This window comes from Neurospora tetraspora, assembly GCF_033439725.1.
Source record: "Neurospora tetraspora strain CBS 560.94 chromosome Unknown B0H65scaffold_8, whole genome shotgun sequence".
NCBI classification, from domain to species: domain Eukaryota; kingdom Fungi; phylum Ascomycota; class Sordariomycetes; order Sordariales; family Sordariaceae; genus Neurospora; species Neurospora tetraspora.
Window position 1 is genome coordinate 2843229 of NW_026944390.1, and position 18300 is coordinate 2861528.

At 53.7% G+C, this 18300-nt stretch overlaps 5 protein-coding genes and 2 non-coding genes across 7 annotated transcripts; 4 read left to right on the plus strand and 3 right to left on the minus strand.

The window, feature by feature from the left end:
* The first annotated feature begins 702 nt into the window (after positions 1-702).
* B0H65DRAFT_326930 (S-adenosyl-L-methionine-dependent methyltransferase) lies at positions 703-2340 on the plus strand. Its single transcript, XM_062823478.1, has 2 exons — positions 703-1106; positions 1162-2340. The coding sequence occupies exons 1-2, from the start codon at positions 816-818 to the stop codon at positions 2251-2253; spliced, it is 1383 nt and encodes a 460-aa protein (XP_062678014.1). The 5' UTR covers positions 703-815; the 3' UTR covers positions 2254-2340.
* Positions 2341-2588: 248 nt separating this feature from the next.
* Positions 2589-2660, minus strand: B0H65DRAFT_t434. Its single transcript has one exon. It is a non-coding gene; the product is annotated as a tRNA-Arg (tRNA).
* Positions 2661-2978: 318 nt separating this feature from the next.
* B0H65DRAFT_t433 lies at positions 2979-3050 on the plus strand. The gene has a single exon. It is a non-coding gene; the product is annotated as a tRNA-Arg (tRNA).
* A 176-nt stretch (positions 3051-3226) lies between these two features.
* Positions 3227-4976, minus strand: B0H65DRAFT_327089 (uncharacterized protein). The gene is made up of 3 exons (XM_062823480.1): positions 4786-4976; positions 4249-4725; positions 3227-4020 (listed from the first exon to the last, which is right to left on the minus strand). The coding sequence occupies exons 2-3, from the start codon at positions 4531-4533 to the stop codon at positions 3361-3363; spliced, it is 945 nt and encodes a 314-aa protein (XP_062678015.1). The 5' UTR covers positions 4534-4725; positions 4786-4976; the 3' UTR covers positions 3227-3360.
* A 2086-nt stretch (positions 4977-7062) lies between these two features.
* On the plus strand, positions 7063-7871 carry B0H65DRAFT_553021 (uncharacterized protein; the record flags this gene model as incomplete). The annotated part of the gene is made up of 4 exons (XM_062829936.1): positions 7063-7183; positions 7235-7399; positions 7464-7736; positions 7798-7871. 4 exons carry the CDS (start codon positions 7063-7065, stop codon positions 7869-7871), a joined length of 633 nt encoding a protein of 210 aa, XP_062678016.1.
* Positions 7872-7978: 107 nt separating this feature from the next.
* B0H65DRAFT_512373 (uncharacterized protein) lies at positions 7979-9367 on the minus strand (the record flags this gene model as incomplete). Its single annotated transcript, XM_062828566.1, has 2 exons — positions 7979-9136; positions 9188-9367. The coding sequence occupies 2 exons, from the start codon at positions 9365-9367 to the stop codon at positions 7979-7981; spliced, it is 1338 nt and encodes a 445-aa protein (XP_062678017.1).
* Positions 9368-13588: 4221 nt separating this feature from the next.
* Positions 13589-18091, plus strand: B0H65DRAFT_434714 (FAD binding domain-containing protein; the record flags this gene model as incomplete). The annotated part of the gene is made up of 4 exons (XM_062825148.1): positions 13589-13671; positions 13722-15821; positions 16857-17205; positions 17261-18091. The coding sequence occupies 4 exons, from the start codon at positions 13589-13591 to the stop codon at positions 18089-18091; spliced, it is 3363 nt and encodes a 1120-aa protein (XP_062678018.1).
* Between the last annotated feature and the right edge of the window lie 209 nt (positions 18092-18300).

An 18300-nucleotide genomic window follows, 5' to 3' on the forward strand; every position in this document is an offset into this window, starting at 1 on the left:
GAAACCTCCTTCCCTTTATCAGCAACATCGTGATAGCCAACGACACTACGGGCTAGTGTCCGAGCCCGCGTGCGGAACCTGCCGCGAATAGTGTCAAGGTGATGACCCTCAAGGCATCCCTCATGGCCACGCTCGTTTCTTTTTTTCCGTGCGGGGTATAGACAGTTCCAACCGCCCTACGACTGAAGAATGTTTCCGAAAATGGACGTACAGTGGGAAAGGGACGAGCATGGGCATACTAACCTTGAATAGGGACTCCAGCTATCACATTTGCTGATGCGTATGTATTCATGGTCTTGTCAAGCTCTCTAACCTCACTCGCCCCCGCTTTCCCTGGATCAACCCATATTCAGCTTGGTGATGCTGGTCAGTCTCTGGCTTCAATTTTCATGTCCACTTATCTAGGATAATGCTCGGCACGAGGACATCGAGATGTAAATGGACCCTTCGACAATTTGGATACCGTTGTCCACATCCACTAGTTTCTGCGATGTCGCAAACCTGAACAGGCTGGAATCTGGATCCATCATAAACCTCCCCATAGTCGACACTGTGGACACCATCAAAGGGCTCAGCCTCTGGACTCATCACAGACACACATAACACATCACTAGTAGTCGTTGGGGCGTGATGGCGTCAGCTTGCAGCTCAAAGGCCAAGGTCGTGATATGGAAAGCTTGAAAGCGACAGGAGAATAACGAGACATGTACAAAGAGAAGGTATAAGACCGCTGTCCTTCTCTCCTCAACAGCTTCTCGACACCATCATCAACCTCATCGTTCCCTTCTAGCAGTATTCCACATCTGCAACTCATCATGGCCCCCTCCAGTCAAGAGATTTACCATGATACCGTGGACAACGCCACACCCAACGTCAATTCCAGATCATCCTCATCCTTCGACCCCAACGACATCTCCATAAATGCTCATCCATGCGACCTTGGCCGTGTTCCCGGCCTCATCGACGACATTGCCTCATACAATTGGGGAGATACTGACTTCTCCACAGACCGCAATGCTCGGATATCCTTGCTGTCCAAGGCTCGATCTCTGATCGCCGCCCTTGAAACCCCAAGAGAGACTCTGCTGAGGCATATTGGTGCGGAGGTATGGCCTCTACATGTCCTGATCTAGTCAAAACCACCACTAACCGACCGTGCAGACCTCCAACTTTTACATCATCGTCATCGGTATCGAAACCAACCTCTTCCACGAAATGGCCAAGAACAACGGCTCTCCCAAGACTGCCACCCGTCTCGCCGAAGCCATCTCCTTCGACCCAGACCTCCTCCGTCGCATTCTCCGCCACCTGGCCTCCATGAACCACATCATCCAAACCGGCGAAGACAAGTACCGGCCCAACAACTTCTCCAAAGCCCTCACCACCTCTCCCCTCGCCGGCTCTTACCAGTTCTATCGGGATGTCTGCCTCCCCGCCATGAGCAACCTACACAAGTGGCTCAAGACCAAATCATACCGATCCCCGACAACCATCATCGACAACCCCTTCACCTTTGGGCACCAGACTTCGCAGACGTTCTTTGAGGTGATTGCTTCGACTGCAAAGAATACCGAACACTTTAATGATCACATGGTCGCCTACTGCCAAGGTCATCCAGCATGGTGCTCTGAAAGTGTTTACCCAGCCGCCGACCGTCTGATCTCGGGCTTTGATCCCACTCCTCTGCCAGACGGCTCCGACCCTGTGATGCTGGTAGACATGGGCGGCAACGTCGGCCATGATCTTCAGACTTTCATCTCCCAACACCCCTCCCACCCCGGCCGGCTAGTGCTACAAGATTTGCCCTCCGTCATTGCCGTCACTCCTCCCTCTCTCACCTCCCCTCTTCCCAACGGGAAGCATATCCAACTCCAAGAACACGACTTCTTCAACTCTCAACCCGTTGTGGGTGCACGAGCGTACTACCTCCATCACATCATGCACGACTGGCCGTACGCCAAGTGTGGTTTAATCTTGGAGCAGATCAAGAAGGTGATGAAACCGGGGTATTCGCGGCTGTTGATCAACGAGCAGGTTATCCCGGAGAGGCGAGCGAGTTGGGAGGCGACGTATTTGGATTTGTACATGATGGTGATGTTTGGGGCCAGGGAGCGAACGGAGAAGGAGTGGAGGCGGATGTTGGAGGATGGATGTGGACTCAAAGTGTTGGGCGTGTATGGGCCCGGGGGAGGGGTGGAGGGGATTATTGAGTGTGAGGTTGCTTTGGAGGAGGGAGAGGGTAGGGAGGAATAGGGCTGGTATGCCTGCGTATGAGGTGTGATGGGTTGGGTGGCTGTTAGGGGGGAAAGGAAGAGCAGGATGGAGCGATAAAGCGGAGGAGAGGAATGATAAGAGGTATCTCTTTCTCCTCCCTCCATGTATGCCCGTTTTGGAACCTGAAATACTTTACCAAGCAAGGTTGGTGAATGACGCTCATAACAACGGAGAGTAGCATGTTCGCGCCCCTCCATATGCTACAACGACGAGGTGGAAGGGAGGTTAAGCAGAAGGCCAAAAATAGAAAGAAAAAAAAATGGTTGAATGGTAGTAAACCCTAACCCTTCCAAGAGGAAGGGGACAGCAAAAATCGATCCACCCAGGGGTCGAACCTGGAACCTCCTGATTCGTAGTCAGACGCTCTGCCATTGAGCCAGCGGACCTTGAATTGTTGAAAACCGGTCTCTAACAAAGGGTTTAAGTTCTGGAGATTTGGAAAGTCAGAAACTGGTGTGTGTGGAAGAAAGACTTTTCCATCCGGGAGTCCCTGTTTCTTTTTTTTTCGGGCTGGCTCCACAGATCTCCATTCAGGGACCGTGTGGAACGGTGGAGCCAAAAGCGGATTCATGCGTCTTTTCCGTTCTGGGACATCCCGTCCCGCAAAACATTGAAGAAAATTTCAGTCTGTCAGAACACCCCATATCCATGAGGATATTTGAACAGAAAAATTGGACACAACAGACATCAAATCACCTCAATACGGTCCGCTGGCTCAATGGCAGAGCGTCTGACTACGAATCAGGAGGTTCCAGGTTCGACCCCTGGGTGGATCGAGGATTATCGGGTAGCAGTACCTGATCTTCTTTATTTTTGTTTTTGTCCTCGGTTCGAGACAGGCACAGGACTTCGTGTTGGCGAGGGACACTCCTTTTTTCCACCACCACACTTCAAGACCGTTCACGAATATTCTTATCACTTTTTTCAATATCAAAAGCTATCAGTGTACCAGTCTTCATGTTCATCCATTACATTCCTAGCTGTAAATGTGCCTGATCTTTCACTACACTTTTCCAACATTAAACCCACCACCAATCTACCTCAACCCGTGCATTACTCTCATCCTCTTCTCCCAACAAGATGATCTCAAAGTAACAAACCGACCCCGACCATAAAACCAGCAACTACTGATCCAAGGATCTCACTACCACCACCGGGAACCACCGCCCCATTAGCAGCAGGCGGCGGCTGACTCGAAGCAGCCGGCACCCCACTCCCACTCGTCACCGTAGAAGTCGACGTCCCGGTACTAGTAACCACCGTCCCCCCACCAGCAACCGGCGTCCCCGTCGCACTCGCCGTCACACCCCCCACTTCCCCAGTCGTAGTCTCCGCACTCCCACTTGTAGCAGCAGCAGGTGTCGACGCAGCAGGTGGTGCCGGAGGAGGCGGCGGCGGCGGCGGCGGAGCACCTTGTCCATAACCATCTGCTCCCCCCGTCACACCCGCTCCCGCCGCCGCCGCGGTAGTAGTAGAAGAATCACCACCATACCAAGCAGCATAATCCGGGTTCTTGATCAGTTCACCACCAAACGGCTTGGAGGGATCAGGCGGGTTCATTTTCTCGAAAGGAAAGTCGCCGCCGGGCTGGGCGGCGGCTTCCCGCGCTGCTTGGTCTTTGTATTGGGCGAGCTGGTCGGGGGAGCCGTTGACGATGCCGATCATGCCTTTGGAGCAGTGGGAGGGGGTGGAGCAGTAGAAGGGGAAGGGGGATGTTGAGCCGATGGTTACGCGGAAGATTGAGGGCTGTTTTTGGGGGGTTAGTTGTGTGTCGAAGAGGGAGGGAAGGGGTTGCGCATGGGGTGTGAGGGGTGAGGGGTGAGGAGAGGTAATGAAGCGAGGATGAAAAGGAAAGAAGAGGGAAAGAGAAGGGGATAAGAAGAGGCAAAAGAAGAGAAAGGTCAATGCGAGGAGAGATGCAGGAGTGGAAATAAGAAGGAGGAGAAGGGAAAAGATGGAAAGGGCAAGACGTACATTCTCCTCATTACTCTTCGCCGGCAAAAACCCCGAGAAAAACGGTCCCTCGATATCCGCCGTCGCAGGCTGGCACGGATGGCCAAAGTAACCCTTGACGACCGAGTGGTTCCTAGGTAGGAAATGGAACTCGAGAGTGTCGCCCTTGTTGGCGGTGATGATCTCCGGGCCAAAGACGAGCCCATCGGCTTTGATGACGATGGTTTCTGCTGTTGCTACCCCCATAAGGGTGCTAGCGAGCATGGAGAGGATCCATGTCGCGAGGTGGTTGTGGGAGGATAACATGAGTGACTGTTGATCTCGATGAGCTGGTAGGTAGGTATGGATTGGGTGGAATGTCTCGCTGAGTGACCGAGGGTGAACGAGTGTCTGGGGTTCAGCTAAAGACAGGACTGGACTGGACTCAGGAGAGACTGGTGAAGGAAGCGAGAGACCTGGAGAGAAAGGGTCCGGTGAAGGGGCGAGCCGGACCTTAAACTACCCGGCGTCAGTCTTTATCCTCCTGATATACTGAAGGGATATGCGGGTTTGTCCTACTTATGAACCCCCTTTCGACGACCTTGCTCATCTGTTCTTTCATCTCGAGTCAAGCTGGCTTAGTTGGCCCTGCAGCGAGCAACAGTGAGTGACGGTGGCACTGCTGGCCGTTTGTATCGTATATGAGGTGACATAAACAACCAACGCCGACATCATAATGGTGCCTTGTTCTCTGTTTACAGGCTGAACTGGGGAACACCTAATCACATGGACTCGTTACGCAGGACCGTCGAGACGTCCCACTGTGGCCAACGGTGTGACTTTGTAGCTGGTAAGTACTTGCACAAAGGAGGCGACCGAGTCTGCGAGTTCACCATGCTTCCCGTCTCTTGGTTGCGCCAAATTGGTATATAATTGACGGGTAGGAGATTTAGTGGGATGTCGGGGGAGATGAGGAGGAAAGCAGGAGTTTGAAAGGAACAGGATACTGGGGGTGTGAGGAAACCTTTGTTTACGAGATGTTAGCAATGAACGTGGAGAAAACAACAGCCGTTTGTCGACTTTGGCCTTTTTTTTTTTTGTATCTTATCCTGAGAGTTTGTTGTTCGAACTAGAAAGCCCAGGATTACCTCCAGGCTTGGAAAGTGTTGGTGATATCGCAAATCCGAGGTTTGCCTCTTTGTCTCGTACCTGCAGTGCCATTGTCTGAACAAAGGACCGAACCCCATCACTGAAACAGTTTCATCCAGGTAACACGGCATGAACCATTCCACAGGTGTTTTCTTGGACAGCATACTTGGCCCTGGCGAGGGAGTGATGTCACACCCAACACAGCGCCCAAGGCAAATTTGCGCTTGTGTTTCCGTGTCTCCAAACGGGCCGTTCACTTCGAGTTACCGAGTCCTATTTCGGCGTCACGGTGCCACAATGGGCGACTGTTCGCATTGGCGAGATGTGTGCCCGTCCGCTGTCTGGTCCTCCATGCCAGGTACTAGGGGCAGACAGCCACCATGGCCATCACCACCGAGCTGCCTAGAGACACAGCCCTTTCCCAAGTCCATGCTTCAGATTATTGAGAGTAAGCTCTGAGCGAAGGAGGCAGGTAGGTATCGGTTGATGCTGAGGAAATGTGATAGGAAGCCATGCTATGGACTCGGGAGTCGGGGCTGGGCTTGTAGATGGATTTATGGGAGCTCTGCTCTGGAGTGAGGTGCGTTTGGACGATGGCTTCGGGTCTGTTTCGGTGTTAGCTGTGGCACATAAGAAAGTGAGAGCTAGAAATTCCAAAGGCGGTGGGTTACCAAGCAGGCCAAACTTTCGTTCTCGGGGCGAAGCCTGGGGGCAGGAAGCCGGTTCTAGCCTTGACGAGTAGAAGTGTGATGTCGACTTGAGGCATCAAATGCATCTGAAGGCTTATAGAAGGCAAAGGGTAGATCGTTTGGTTTTATTGCGGCTGCCATTAGTATAATGTGAGAACTTGCTACCGTTGGGAACTTGTTAGCGACTAGTTACACCACTATCAGCATCCCCGCTAAAACAGTTGTGTCGAAGATAGAGCACCATCTAAGTTGCAATTGTGGATACCCCCTCATCCTCTCCACCACTTCCAACTTAATGACGCGGACTTTAACACCGAAAAACGTCGGCCCTCTGCCAGTTTTAGACTTTGACCATCCCACCACCCTCGCTTGCCGACTTGTCGAAAAGCATTCTCGGAACCAGTCTTTCGCTGGTGCCTGCCAAGACAAGGACATCAGCCGCCATCGGACAACCTGCGCATGTTTTCTCCCTTTCGTCGCATTCTTTCCCGTGTCCGCAATATGCACCCCGGATTCCCTTCCGAACCGGCAGATCAACGACGTCGTCCCTGGCGAGCTACAAAGTGGCCAGACCATTGCGGAACGTATAGACGGCCGCTGCTATAGGCGCGCGAACCAACAACGTCCTTGATGCCATGCCCCGCTGGCTAAACGAAGCTGTCCGGTTCACAAACAATGGATCCGCCAGCCGGGTGATATAACAAGATGACAGCCGGCCTCGACGAGCAATATACAACACTCTCCCGCCTCGCCCGATCCATCTTCTGACCGGTGGACAAATTCTCTCGAGTGCTTCTTGGCACGAAATGTCACCATGGAGGACGCGTGGTCTGCCCGGAATCCGGAGTCAACGTAGCAACACGCAACCGAATGCTGCCTTTCGAGATGCGCCGATACAACGGGGACGGATGAGAAGAGGCTCCGATGGGATGACAGGGCTTATATAAGGATGGAAGATCCGGATAGTCCCCATGTTCAGTCTGCTCGTCAGTTCCGCAACCACCGCCCGTTCGCCAACATGAAGTCCTCGTACCTGTTGGCCAGCCTTGCCTTGGGGTCCACCACCCTCGCAAGGCTGATTCCTCGCGCGGAGCTCGATAGCAGACAGTGGACGTGTCGCTGGACTGGTCACTGCCTTGGTATGGCCCATCATCCTCTAAAACACTCCTCCTGGTACTGACATCCAACAGGCGATGATTGCGAGACAAACCGAGACTGTGATGGCGACCTCGTCTGCCGCAACTACGAGTGCGCAAACCCCGGGAGCCCCGTCAAGCCGACCACCACGCGCAAGACCACAGCTCATCCCACAAACACGGCACCTCCAGGCTGCGTCTGGCCAGGACATTGCTTGGGTACGTCCCCCCTTCACCCTTCGACAACTCACCTTCTTCCAGCTACTAACAGCCTTCCTTCCAGGCGACCCATGTGAAACCGAAAATGACTGCGACGCCGATTGGATCTGCATTGCAGGCAAGTGCGCTACCATCCGTCCTCCTGTGCCGCCTACTACGACTACTCGAATTGTGCCTCCTCCGATTACCACCACCACTCGGCCTGTGCCTCCCCCGATCACCACTACTACGATGACTACGAGCAAACCGATCACCGTACCGGTGCCTACTACTACGAGCAAGCCGCCCACGAACCCGGGAAATCCTAGCTGTGGGGATAATCCGTTGGCTTGTATTGGTATGTCGAAGCTGTTGCGTTTTGCCTTGACGAAGAGTAGCTAATCAAGGGTGGTGAACAGGCTCCCCGTGCTCGACTGATGCGGACTGCAAGTTTGACTTGATAATTTGCCAGAATGGTGTTTGCGGACTCTAAAACGTGGTATCATATTGTTGCTGGTGGAGTGAAAAAACGAACATCTATCCAAAACCTTTCCTTTTCGGATCCAATAACTATTTTCCCAGATTCACAAATCATATCCTCTACCACCTCCTTGCCGTCGACGCGTCCTGTCTATCCTCTCCTGTCACCGTAATCTCATGCGTAACAATAATGCCGTTTTGCTTCCCCTTCTTCCCACTCCCTCCCGAGGTCTGTGGCTCAATCAGTCCCGATCTCCTCTCCACGGACGTCGTCGTTTTATGCCCTACTCCACTGCCCTGCGGCATCACACCCGTCGTAGCAATATCCCTACTGCTCGCCGTCGAGCTCCTACTTCCTCCCACAGCCTTGCCATCATCCGAACTCACAATATTCTCTTCACTACCCCATATCGTATCGTTTGGAAGCGTCAACGGGTGTCTGCTACCCTTGCTAATCACAACCCTGCTCCTCGGCTCTCCCTTCCCTAGGTGACTGCCGGGATTACTACCCAGCGGATATCCATGCTGTCCCGATACACCACCCTGGTGGTTCCCCGATGTCCCTCCGCTCAGCGAGATGATGCTCTTCTCCAAAAACCTCTTGACCAACGGATAAACCATGGGCATATTCGTCAACACAAAACTGACAAAGCTCTCCCTCACAGACCAATACCCGCTCTGCGCCGGATCCGTATTCCCCAGTGTCAGAATACTCACACACCTCAGAATCCCAAACGCCATCTCGACAAACCCGCCCGAGAACATCAGCAACAAAAAGAACTTCTTCCTCCACGTGAGATTACTCTTCCACACCATCGGCAACGGAATCGCCAGCAGGTAAAAATCCGTCACCGTGTTCATCACCATCACAAACACCGTCTGCAACAAGCTCACCGCCGGCATGCAATTGTTGCCCGGATCCGGGTATATCTGCCACTGCTTCTCAAACGGCACGCACTTGAACACGGCCACGCACACGCACGCCATGTACGACGCCGGCATGATGATGTACGCGCCGATGATCCAGTTGCGCATGTTGTGCACGCCGACGGTCAGGCGGGCGTAGTAGACGGACCAGCACGCTTTGAGGAGCCAGAGAAGCGTGGTGTAGAGGAGGAGGCCGGCTACGTGCGTTTTGGAGCCGAGGATGCGGAGCCGGTATTCTTCGCTTTGGGGGGAGAGAAGGGCGCGTTGGGTGTCGGTCATGGCGTTGTTGGCTAGGCCGTGGAAGGTGGTGACGAGGAAGTAGGCGGCCGTTGTTTCGGCTGTGTAGATGAGCTGCTGGGGTGTTAGCCTGGGCCCCTTCTCTCGGAAAAGAAGAAGACTCACCAAAGCGGCAAACATAAAAAAGTCATCCAACGCCAACTTTCGCCATCCTAGCTGGCGGATTCTGCTGAAATATCGGAGGATAACGACGATGTAGGCCGCGAATTGCAGACCCCAGGCTTCGCGGACGAACCGAGCGGCTTCGGCTTTTACTTCATCGGGTGTTCTAGAGATAATGTCCATGATTGTGGCTGTCTCCAGGAAGGCTGGTGTGTAGAAAACCTGTGGACAAGATCTGTCTGTGTGCCGGAAAGCAGTGGAGGGGAGTGACAGAAACACTGCCTCAGCAACAGCACATCGATGGATCTTGGTAAGGTAGATGTCGGCCCACAGAGAGTGATGGAAACTGGGAAGGTCTGACAACCTCACATCCAGCAGAAAAAAAAAAAAAAACGAAGGAGTGGAAACGAACGAACGAACGTACTTGTTGGTGTTCTGTTCTGTTCTGGTTCTGGAAAGAAACGAGGGACGAGGGAAAGACGCTCGACCTTTGATCTACCCGACGGGCTGGATCCTTCTCCCCTATGTACAACTATCCAAGGGGCAAAAGCACGACAGTTGGAATCTAGATCTACTGCAACTGTCTTTCATCTCCTTTTCTCTACGCTTCATCTGGGTCTCTGGGGCTCTGCCTAGTGGCTAGGTACCTCTAGGTAGCGAGTTGCCTGCCGGCCGCGGAGTTACAATTATTACCTACCTGTCTACGACCTACGAAGAAGTTGCCTCTTCAGCTAATAACCAGAAGCTGACTCGAGTGAGACTAGGTAGAGGTTGTGTTTAAAAAAGAAAGAGCGAGTGGCCATGGCATCTGTATCCCGGCTGCTCCATATCTCTAGTGTACTGGGCGCGGCGGTTCTTCGCCAACGCCTTGTTGTCCCTGATTCCCCCTGAGTTAAACCGGAAACCGTTAAACCCCAAGGTTTAAGGGTACGAATTACGAAACCGTTCATGTCGCTTCCTCGTGTAGGCACATCTCTTGTCATCTTCACAGTAGCCTGCTTCTTCGAGGGGCTGAGGACTGGAGGATGGTTGCAACCCGGGACCCCCGCCGGTAGTAGAACTGTGGATTTGGGATTTCAGCGTTGGATGCAGCATCCAGAACATCCTAGGCAAGTGAGGTGCCTTTTTACCCATCCATCACAGTTGCAGTTCATGTCTCAAGAGATCTTTCTTCCTCAGTATGACCCAGCGCAGCGCGATTGTGAAAGCCCACATTGATTGACTGAGAGGTTACCTAGTGGATACCTAGGCAAGTCCAGTCTCGAGCCATGCAAGAAGAGGGAGGCCCTTCGAGATCGATGAGTAAAGGTAGACAGACAACTGGCAGGAATCCAGAACATTAGAGGTAGGAATGGAACAGGAAGAGACAGACCTCGTCCACCTCTCTACAAAATCCATGTCAGCCCTTCCGGCCGGCATCTAACCAGACCCTGCCATGCCTGCCATGCCTGCCTGGCAGCCAAGCGCCGTTACGAGCCAACAAGGGCCCTGGGCCCGGGGCCCGGGGCCAAAGAGCCGAGCGGCTGACTGGACGTTTAACGGGCACTAGGTCGGTTTAATGTCGATCTTCTCAACCTTAAACTGCATCTGACACAGTGGGACCGGGGAAGGCACCGGGAGCAGGGGGCCAGGGGCAGGGGAGGGGAGGGGAGGGTGAGGGCCAAGCAGGTGATTTGGAATTTGCGAATGTTTTGTTTAGGCTCCATATCAAAAGTCAGGACGGACCACTCTGGTTGGTTTATGCTGGCTTTAGGAAGGCTAGGCTCTTGACAAAAACGAACTGGAGAAACTGGAGAATAAGAAACGAACTGTTCATCTCCGAGCACATGCATGGAGTTCACCCCCAGGGCAGACCCCAGGAATAACGGAGATATTCTGTGAAGAAGCTTTGCTCAAGCGATGGAGAGAGGAGGAGGAGGAGGAGGAGAGCTGAGAATGCAGTTTTGCTTTTAGCTGTACAGAACAGGAATGGAGGGAACTGTGTTCTTTCATGAGGGCTGCATTCTTCTAGCCAATGGTATTCTATTGTCTGGAAGTCTTTTGAGAGACAAAGAAGTGGCACACTCTAAAAGGGAGAGATGGGCATAAACGGGGGGGGACGAAAAAGAAAGGAAAGAATAGTGGCTGGACTTCTTTGTGTGGTCCTGAACTGTCAGTCGGACATTGTGATAAACCGTCATTTCAACGGCTGGAGGCTGGATCAGTCTTGTCAGGGTCTGAGACATCAAGACCCTCGAGGTTATCAGGGGGAAAGATGCACGATGCGCAGGTGGCTGAATCAACGGTGAACCGACAGCCGAACGGGCGTTCACGATTCTACAGGTGTGTCTCAGTTGGCCACTGGTGTCTCGTATCGATATCTAGCGTTCGTAACAGTGCAGGACTTTCTTTCCCTTTTCGGGGGAGGCAAAAGCAAAACGAACCATGACAGTTGCATAGAAGCGAGTAAAGCTGAACAATAGTTTCGTTCGCTTCCATCTTCTTGGGACAATCCTCATGCATGTTCTGATATGGAATTCCGTGAACTGTGTTCGAATGCTCTGAACTGTGTTCTCTGTTCAGACGTTGAAGAAAAAAGAAAAAAAAGGCCACGCGTCTGGACACGCAGAAAGACGGATGGTACGACGCAAGATACGATCTGTCATCTAATGATCTTTCATCTCGCTCGCGTGGGAGGGAAGGGAGACTTTTTTGTTCGATGTCTCAGTTTCAACATCAGCAAAAAGGTCCTTTTCTTTCGGGGGGCCAGATGAGGATGAGATTGAAGACAGAAAACCTAGAGAAGTTGGAAGTTGAACCAGATATCGTCTGTGCTGCTGTCATGGTTCACGTCTCCCACCTCCATATCCGCCAAACTCCTCTTCTTCAGCAACGCCAACAGAGACGGAGCGGTCTCCAGTGGGCGAGTCCAGGCACGGAGTTCTCTTCCGCCCCCCTCTCTCTTTCCTTCTCTTTCATCCCTTTTTCTCATTGGGCCCCCCTGAGGGTCCCTGACCCGGCAAAGAATTTCCCTTGCCGAATGCGATACGATCGACAGGGCCCGGGGTCCCCCAGCCAAGGCCCAGCCAACGGTTTGCAGCCAACGGCCACACGCTAAAGAATGCCGAGGAAAGCCTAGCCATGCCCTGTAACGTTAAATCCACAAGCTTGCGAGGTCCGCTAGAGACTGATCAGCCATTTCCTTTTCTCCTCTGGGAAAAGCTCCGTATGGGGTAGCATAAGGCTGGGCACGCCCTGCTTGGCGAGCTTGGACAGCCCGAGAGGGGGTGATGGCGCCTCTGGATACGCATCTTCATGCGGAAACGATGCGGAACAGACGGCACAGGACGGGCATGATGGAGACGATGGAGAATCAGGGATTGACAGCATCCACAGTGAACGTCTTGTGTCCGTCTTTCGTATCTGGGGAAGTGGAGGCTGTCACATGCACGGAATTAAGACAACGACAATGAAAGAATGACTTGGAGATGGGAAGGAATATCCTGGGGAAGGAAAGCAAAAGGAGCGGTCTGATTTTGGCCAAGTTTTGGAGACAACATGAACGAAGGAGGCCAGAACTGAAAAGAAAAGAAAAGAGCAAGGCCAACTCGGCGATTTTCTAGAATCAAGGTCCACGGCAGTGGCTGTTGGTCGTACAGACAGTACAGTGCAGCCGAATATTGAGCCTGGTTAGAAAATGCTACCACGACTTGCCGTCCGCCAATCAGCATCAACACGGTTGTATCAGGGTACGACCGTGCTATCGAATCGTACCATCGCAGCAACTGAACTGGCAGTTGGTACAGTGAGGAAGAACAGTGCAAGCTTGCTGGTCACCACCACCACCAAATTTGCCAGGGCATCATCACTACCTCACTATCTTATGTAGACGATCATGACTTACGACCGCCGTCAAAATGCTCGCGGGATGTGGGACATACACCCAGAAAAGAGGCGTAGGTAGCCCAGGTAAAGGAGTGACGGTGAATTCAGCCCTCCTCCAGGCTTCACCCTGACGGTCATTATCTTGTTGCTTTCTGTGAGTGGCTATTGGCGATGGTGGTGCGTCTCAGTTACCCATTCCGGTTTGGCCTCAGGAGAAGAGTTGCCCAAGTTCGTTCAGGAGAGGGCAGCATTCCAAGGAATCGAGGCGGGCCGACTATCAAGTCGACTATCAGAGCCTGGGGTTGCCTTGTTAATCTCGAATATGCTGATGGCTCCCCCATTTGGCGTTCCTCCTGATGTGGAAATGTGATTGTGGACATCACCATCGTTCTGGAAGATGGATCAACCGCTTTGATGCTCAAGTGACGACGAGGAGGATGACTTAAAAGAGCTCTGTCACTCGCCTTTCCCAGGTCGAATCCTACCTTCTTTCCTCCAAGCTCTCATCACGATCGTTCTTAATCTTAATACCCAGTAAACATGTCTTCCGTTACCACCAACGGCCATGCCAATGGCATCAATGGCACCAACGGCGTCAAGCCCCAAAAGTCCAATGTTGATGTGTAAGAGCACCACCACCCTCTGGAGTCCAACATACACTAACCCATACCAGACTAATCGTCGGTGCCGGCCCAGCAGGCCTCATGGCCGCCGCCTGGATGGCTCACTGCGGCATCAACGCGCGCATCGTCGACAAGCGCAACACCAAGATCTTCACCGGCCAAGCCGACGGCCTCAACTCCCGAACCATTGAGATCTTTGAAAGCCTGGGCTTTGCCGACCGCGTGTGGAAGGAATCCAACCATATGCAGGAGATCTGCATGTGGAATCCCAACGCCGAGGGCATTATCCACCGCTCGGACCGCATCCCCGACACCGTCATCGGCATCTCGCGCTTCCAGCAGTGCGTGCTCAACCAGGGTCGCATCGAGCGCTGGTTCACCGACAACATCAAGAAGTACTCCAACAACACCATCTCGGTCGAGCGCGGCGTCCTGCCCGAGTCGCTGGTGATTGACGAGTCCAAGGTCGAAGACGACGACGCCTACCCCGTCACCGTCACCCTCCGTACCTTGACAGACGAGGAAGCCACGCCCGTGCAAGCCGCCACGGCCTCCAAGTCTGCGGTGTCTGACGGTCTCTTCCGGAGCAACCTGATGCAAGAAGACGACGAAGCCGGTCTCCTCCGCAAGGCCCAGTCCCGGCCCGGCACCGAGGAAATCGTACACGCCAAGTACGTCATCGGGTGCGACGGCGCCCGCTCGTGGACGCGCCGCGCGCTGGGTCTGGAGCTGGAGGGCGAGGCAACCGATTACATCTGGGGCGTGATGGACCTCATCCCCATCACGGACTTCCCCGACATCCGCCACCGGTGCGCCGTGCACTCGGCCGAGAACGGGTCGCTGATGGTCATCCCGCGCGAGAACCGCATGGTGCGGCTGTACATCCAGCTCAAAGAAGTCGTTCCCGACGCCTCGGGACGCGCCGACCGGTCCAAGATCACGCCCGACTTGATCTTCCGCGCCGCGCAAAAGATTATCGCGCCGTACAAGCTCGACTACGAGTACTGCGACTGGTGGACGGCGTACCAGATCGGCCAGCGCGTCGGCAACAGCTTCGCTGACGTGCACAACCGCGTTTTCTTGGCGGGAGACGCCGTGCACACGCACTCGCCCAAGGCCGGGCAGGGCATGAACGTCTCGATGCAGGACACCTTCAACCTCGGGTGGAAGCTGGCCCTCGTCCTCAAGGGCATCTGCAAGCGCGACATCCTGGCCACCTACCAGAGCGAGCGCCGCCGCATTGCGCAAGATCTGATTGACTTCGACCACAAGTTCTCCCGCCTCTTTTCTGGCCGCCCGGCCAAGGACATGATGGATGCCGAGGGCATCGACATGGAGGAGTTCAAGCGCGCCTTTATGCGCGGCAACGAGTTTGCCTCGGGCATGCAGGTCGACTACGGGCCGAGCAATCTCGTCGTCAAGCCAGGCGATTGGCGCGAGCAGGGCGACAGAAGCGAGAAGAGCGCTAAGCTGCTCACCGAAGCCAAGATCAGCGACGACAAGTTCGCAAAGAAGCAAGCACTGGCCACGGAGATCCCCGTCGGCAAGCGTCTAGCTTCCTTCAAGGTCCTCAGCCAGGCGGACGCCAGGCCGTGGCACGTCCAGGAGCGGTTGAAAGCCGATGGCAGGTTCCGCATCGTGCTGTTCGCTGGTAACATCCTCTCGCCGCAGCAGAAGGCGCGGGTGGACAGGTTCTGCGCCAAGTTGGACTCGCCGGAGAGCTTCCTGCGGAGGATCACGCCTGCGGACAAGGCTATTGACAGCGTCATTGATATCTTGACGATCCACTCCAGCCCGAGAAGGGAGACGGAGCTGCTGAGGGACTTCCCGGCTATTTTGCATCCGTTTGATCAGCATCTGGGCTGGGATTACACAAAGGTGTATGTGGACGATGTCAGTTACCATGAAGGGTTTGGGGATGCTTACAAGAACTATGGCGTAGATAAGGAGAGGGGATGTGTGGTGGTGGTGAGGCCGGATCAGTATGTTGCGTGGGTGGGTGATATTGATGACTTTGAGGATTTGGAGAACTACTTTGAGGGGTGCTTGAGGTTGCCTGCTGTGGGTGCTGCGCAGGATATAAGCATTGTGACGGAGACTGTCAGCAGCGTGACTAGCAAGGTGGCTGGGGAGGTTAAGCTGGCCGTGAGGTCGGTGGTGGAGTAGGGAGGTCATTGAGAAGGACGATTTGATGAAGAGAGAGCATACCCTATAGTAGAGTTAGATCAATGAACAAGAATTTGAACAATTACCTGCATCATCCAATAGCATTAGGCATGCCCACTGCTTTGACATTGGGGAATGAAGTCTGATCCTCGATGTTGTCGTTTCATGGTCCAATCGGGAGCAAGTATGACCACGGGCATTTGTCCCGGGCCGTGACCCAAACGTGCGGTTCGTTAAACAGATCCACGACCAGGATGAAGCCTCGAAAAGATGAGATGAGACGAGGCGAGAACTCTCGGACCTCCATGTATCGTCACCATGACATAGCATGATAGAAGCCGAGAAGATACCTGAGCAACCCGTACATATACCGAACAACATACCTGAGGCTTGTTTCTCCATGGTTGCCGTGCCTGTATTGTCGATTGGTGTTTTGTCCCTTCTTTCCACACATATACCCAACATGGGACACGCCTATCCAACAGGAGTGGAACCGGCAGAAGCGAAACGCTTCATCAAAGAATGCTGGACCCTTCAAGGTGTAGCCTACGTGGTGATTGGGGTTCGATATTTCAGTAGGATCCGGCAATTGGGATGGCACAAGCTCGCGCTAGACGACGGTTTTATGTTGTTGGCTTTAGTGAGTTCCCTTGGCTTCAATTTGTTACTTCGCCTTGCTCGGGGCGGACATGAAGCTTACTTCTCGCCTTCCCGGCATCCAGTTCGTCTACACAGCCGAGAGCGTCATGCCTCACCTCTTCGTTTCCTGGTGTCATGGGTTAGCAAACAACGGCATGACAGAAGAGCAACGAGCTACGATAAACCCAGACTCCGAGGAGTACAGACTGCGAGTTAACGGATCCAAGATAAACGTCGCCGGCCTTCTTTTGTACACGACCCTTCTTTGGCTTCTTAAAGCTTGTTGGTCGGTGTATTATGCACGCCTAACGTGAGTGTCAGCCTTTGAACATTCATCTTAGCGTGGATAGGAAGAAACTGACCCGGTAGATATAAAACAGAGCCGGAATCTACTATATGCGCCGCTGGATCATCGGCGCCTATATTCTCATGCCTCTGACCTACATCGCCTGTGTGTGCGTCGCCTTACTCCAATGTATCCCCCCTTCCCGGCAGTGGCAGATCTACCCCGACCCGGGCAACCACTGCCAACCGGCGATATCAGTTCTGCAGACGGTTTTCGTCATGATAATGAACACCGCCACGGACTTTTACCTTCTCGGTATCCCCCTGCCTATACTCTGGAAGTCGAATCTGCCCTGGACGAAGAAATTGGTGCTGTTGGTCATGTTCAGTGGCGGATTTATCGAAATGGCATTTGGGATTATGCGGTGTGTTAGTATTTTAACTGTGAGTTGGGTCCCTGGACATTACGAAGGATAGACGGCAAACTGACTCCCTCAAGAGGGGAAACAGGGACCCCGCACAAACAGGCTACTGGTCCGTCCGCGAATCCTTCGTCTCCTTCGTCCTGACCAACATGCCCATGATCTACCCGCTTCTCAGGCGGTTGATGGATCACGTCGTCTACTCCCTCGGTGGTTGGGTAGATCACGTCGTCTACTACCTCGGCGGCTGGTCACGCCAAAGCAGGACAAAGAATGGGGGCACCACCACCACCAACAAAAAAAACATCAGCATCAAACCCAACGGATTCATGCTCACCCCGCAAAGATCTCCATATCCCATCGACAGCCCCATGTTCAGCCCAACCTACTCGGGTGAATCACGCGGAGTGACCGGTAGACCGGGTCCCATTCCCGATCCGCTCTTCCCGATACCCGGCAGCGATCTGGAGACCTTCTGGGTAAGCACGACAAGCGAGGAGACCGGCACCGGACCACCAGGTAGTTCTAGAGACTCTAGGCAGACTTCACACGCGACGGTTGGGAGTCAAAGCGGGATGGTGAGTTATCAGTCGAACTGCGACAGTCCTACTCGGAGTAGAAACGACTGTCGTCAGACGATGCAGACAGCGCATGGACCATACTTTGGGATTGTGACGTCGGTGGAGAGTTCAGGGATGATTGCGGAGCAGCCGCATCATGGTTGGTGCTCGGGTGAGAGTAGTAGTAGTTCGGACAACGGTACGGCGGGAGGTGCAGGGGGGATTATGGTTACGAGGGAGGTTGGTGTTGTGATAGAGGAGGGGGTGTGCCCCCCTAGGCCGGATACACCTGGGTTACCACCGCCGGCTGAGCTGTGGGGATGGGGGGACTTCCACTTGGGGTATTGATGCATTGTTGAAACGAGAACGGATGGATTGGGTTATGCATATGTTGCTTGTGCTGGGTTTAGGTACGGTGGAATGGGGATTGAGATGTGAACGTTGAACATACCTGTACCCAACATATCTCGCGTGTTGTTCAGTTCCCAAGCTATCTGGAGACATGAACAGCGCCCGGTAGTTGGAGGACTGTCCCGTGAATGCCCATTGTCTTCTTG

Coding starts and splice junctions, on each gene's coding strand:
- B0H65DRAFT_327089 (XM_062823480.1), bottom strand. CDS start 4,533: ATGTTATCCTCCCACAACCACCTCGCGACATGGATCCTCTCCATGCTC. Junction 4,021..4,248: donor CGAAGAGTAATGAGGAGAAT/GTACGTCTTGCC, acceptor CCCCAAAAACAG/CCCTCAATCTTCCGCGTAAC.
- B0H65DRAFT_326930 (XM_062823478.1), top strand. CDS start 816: ATGGCCCCCTCCAGTCAAGAGATTTACCATGATACCGTGGACAACGCC. Junction 1,107..1,161: donor TGAGGCATATTGGTGCGGAG/GTATGGCCTCTA, acceptor CCGACCGTGCAG/ACCTCCAACTTTTACATCAT.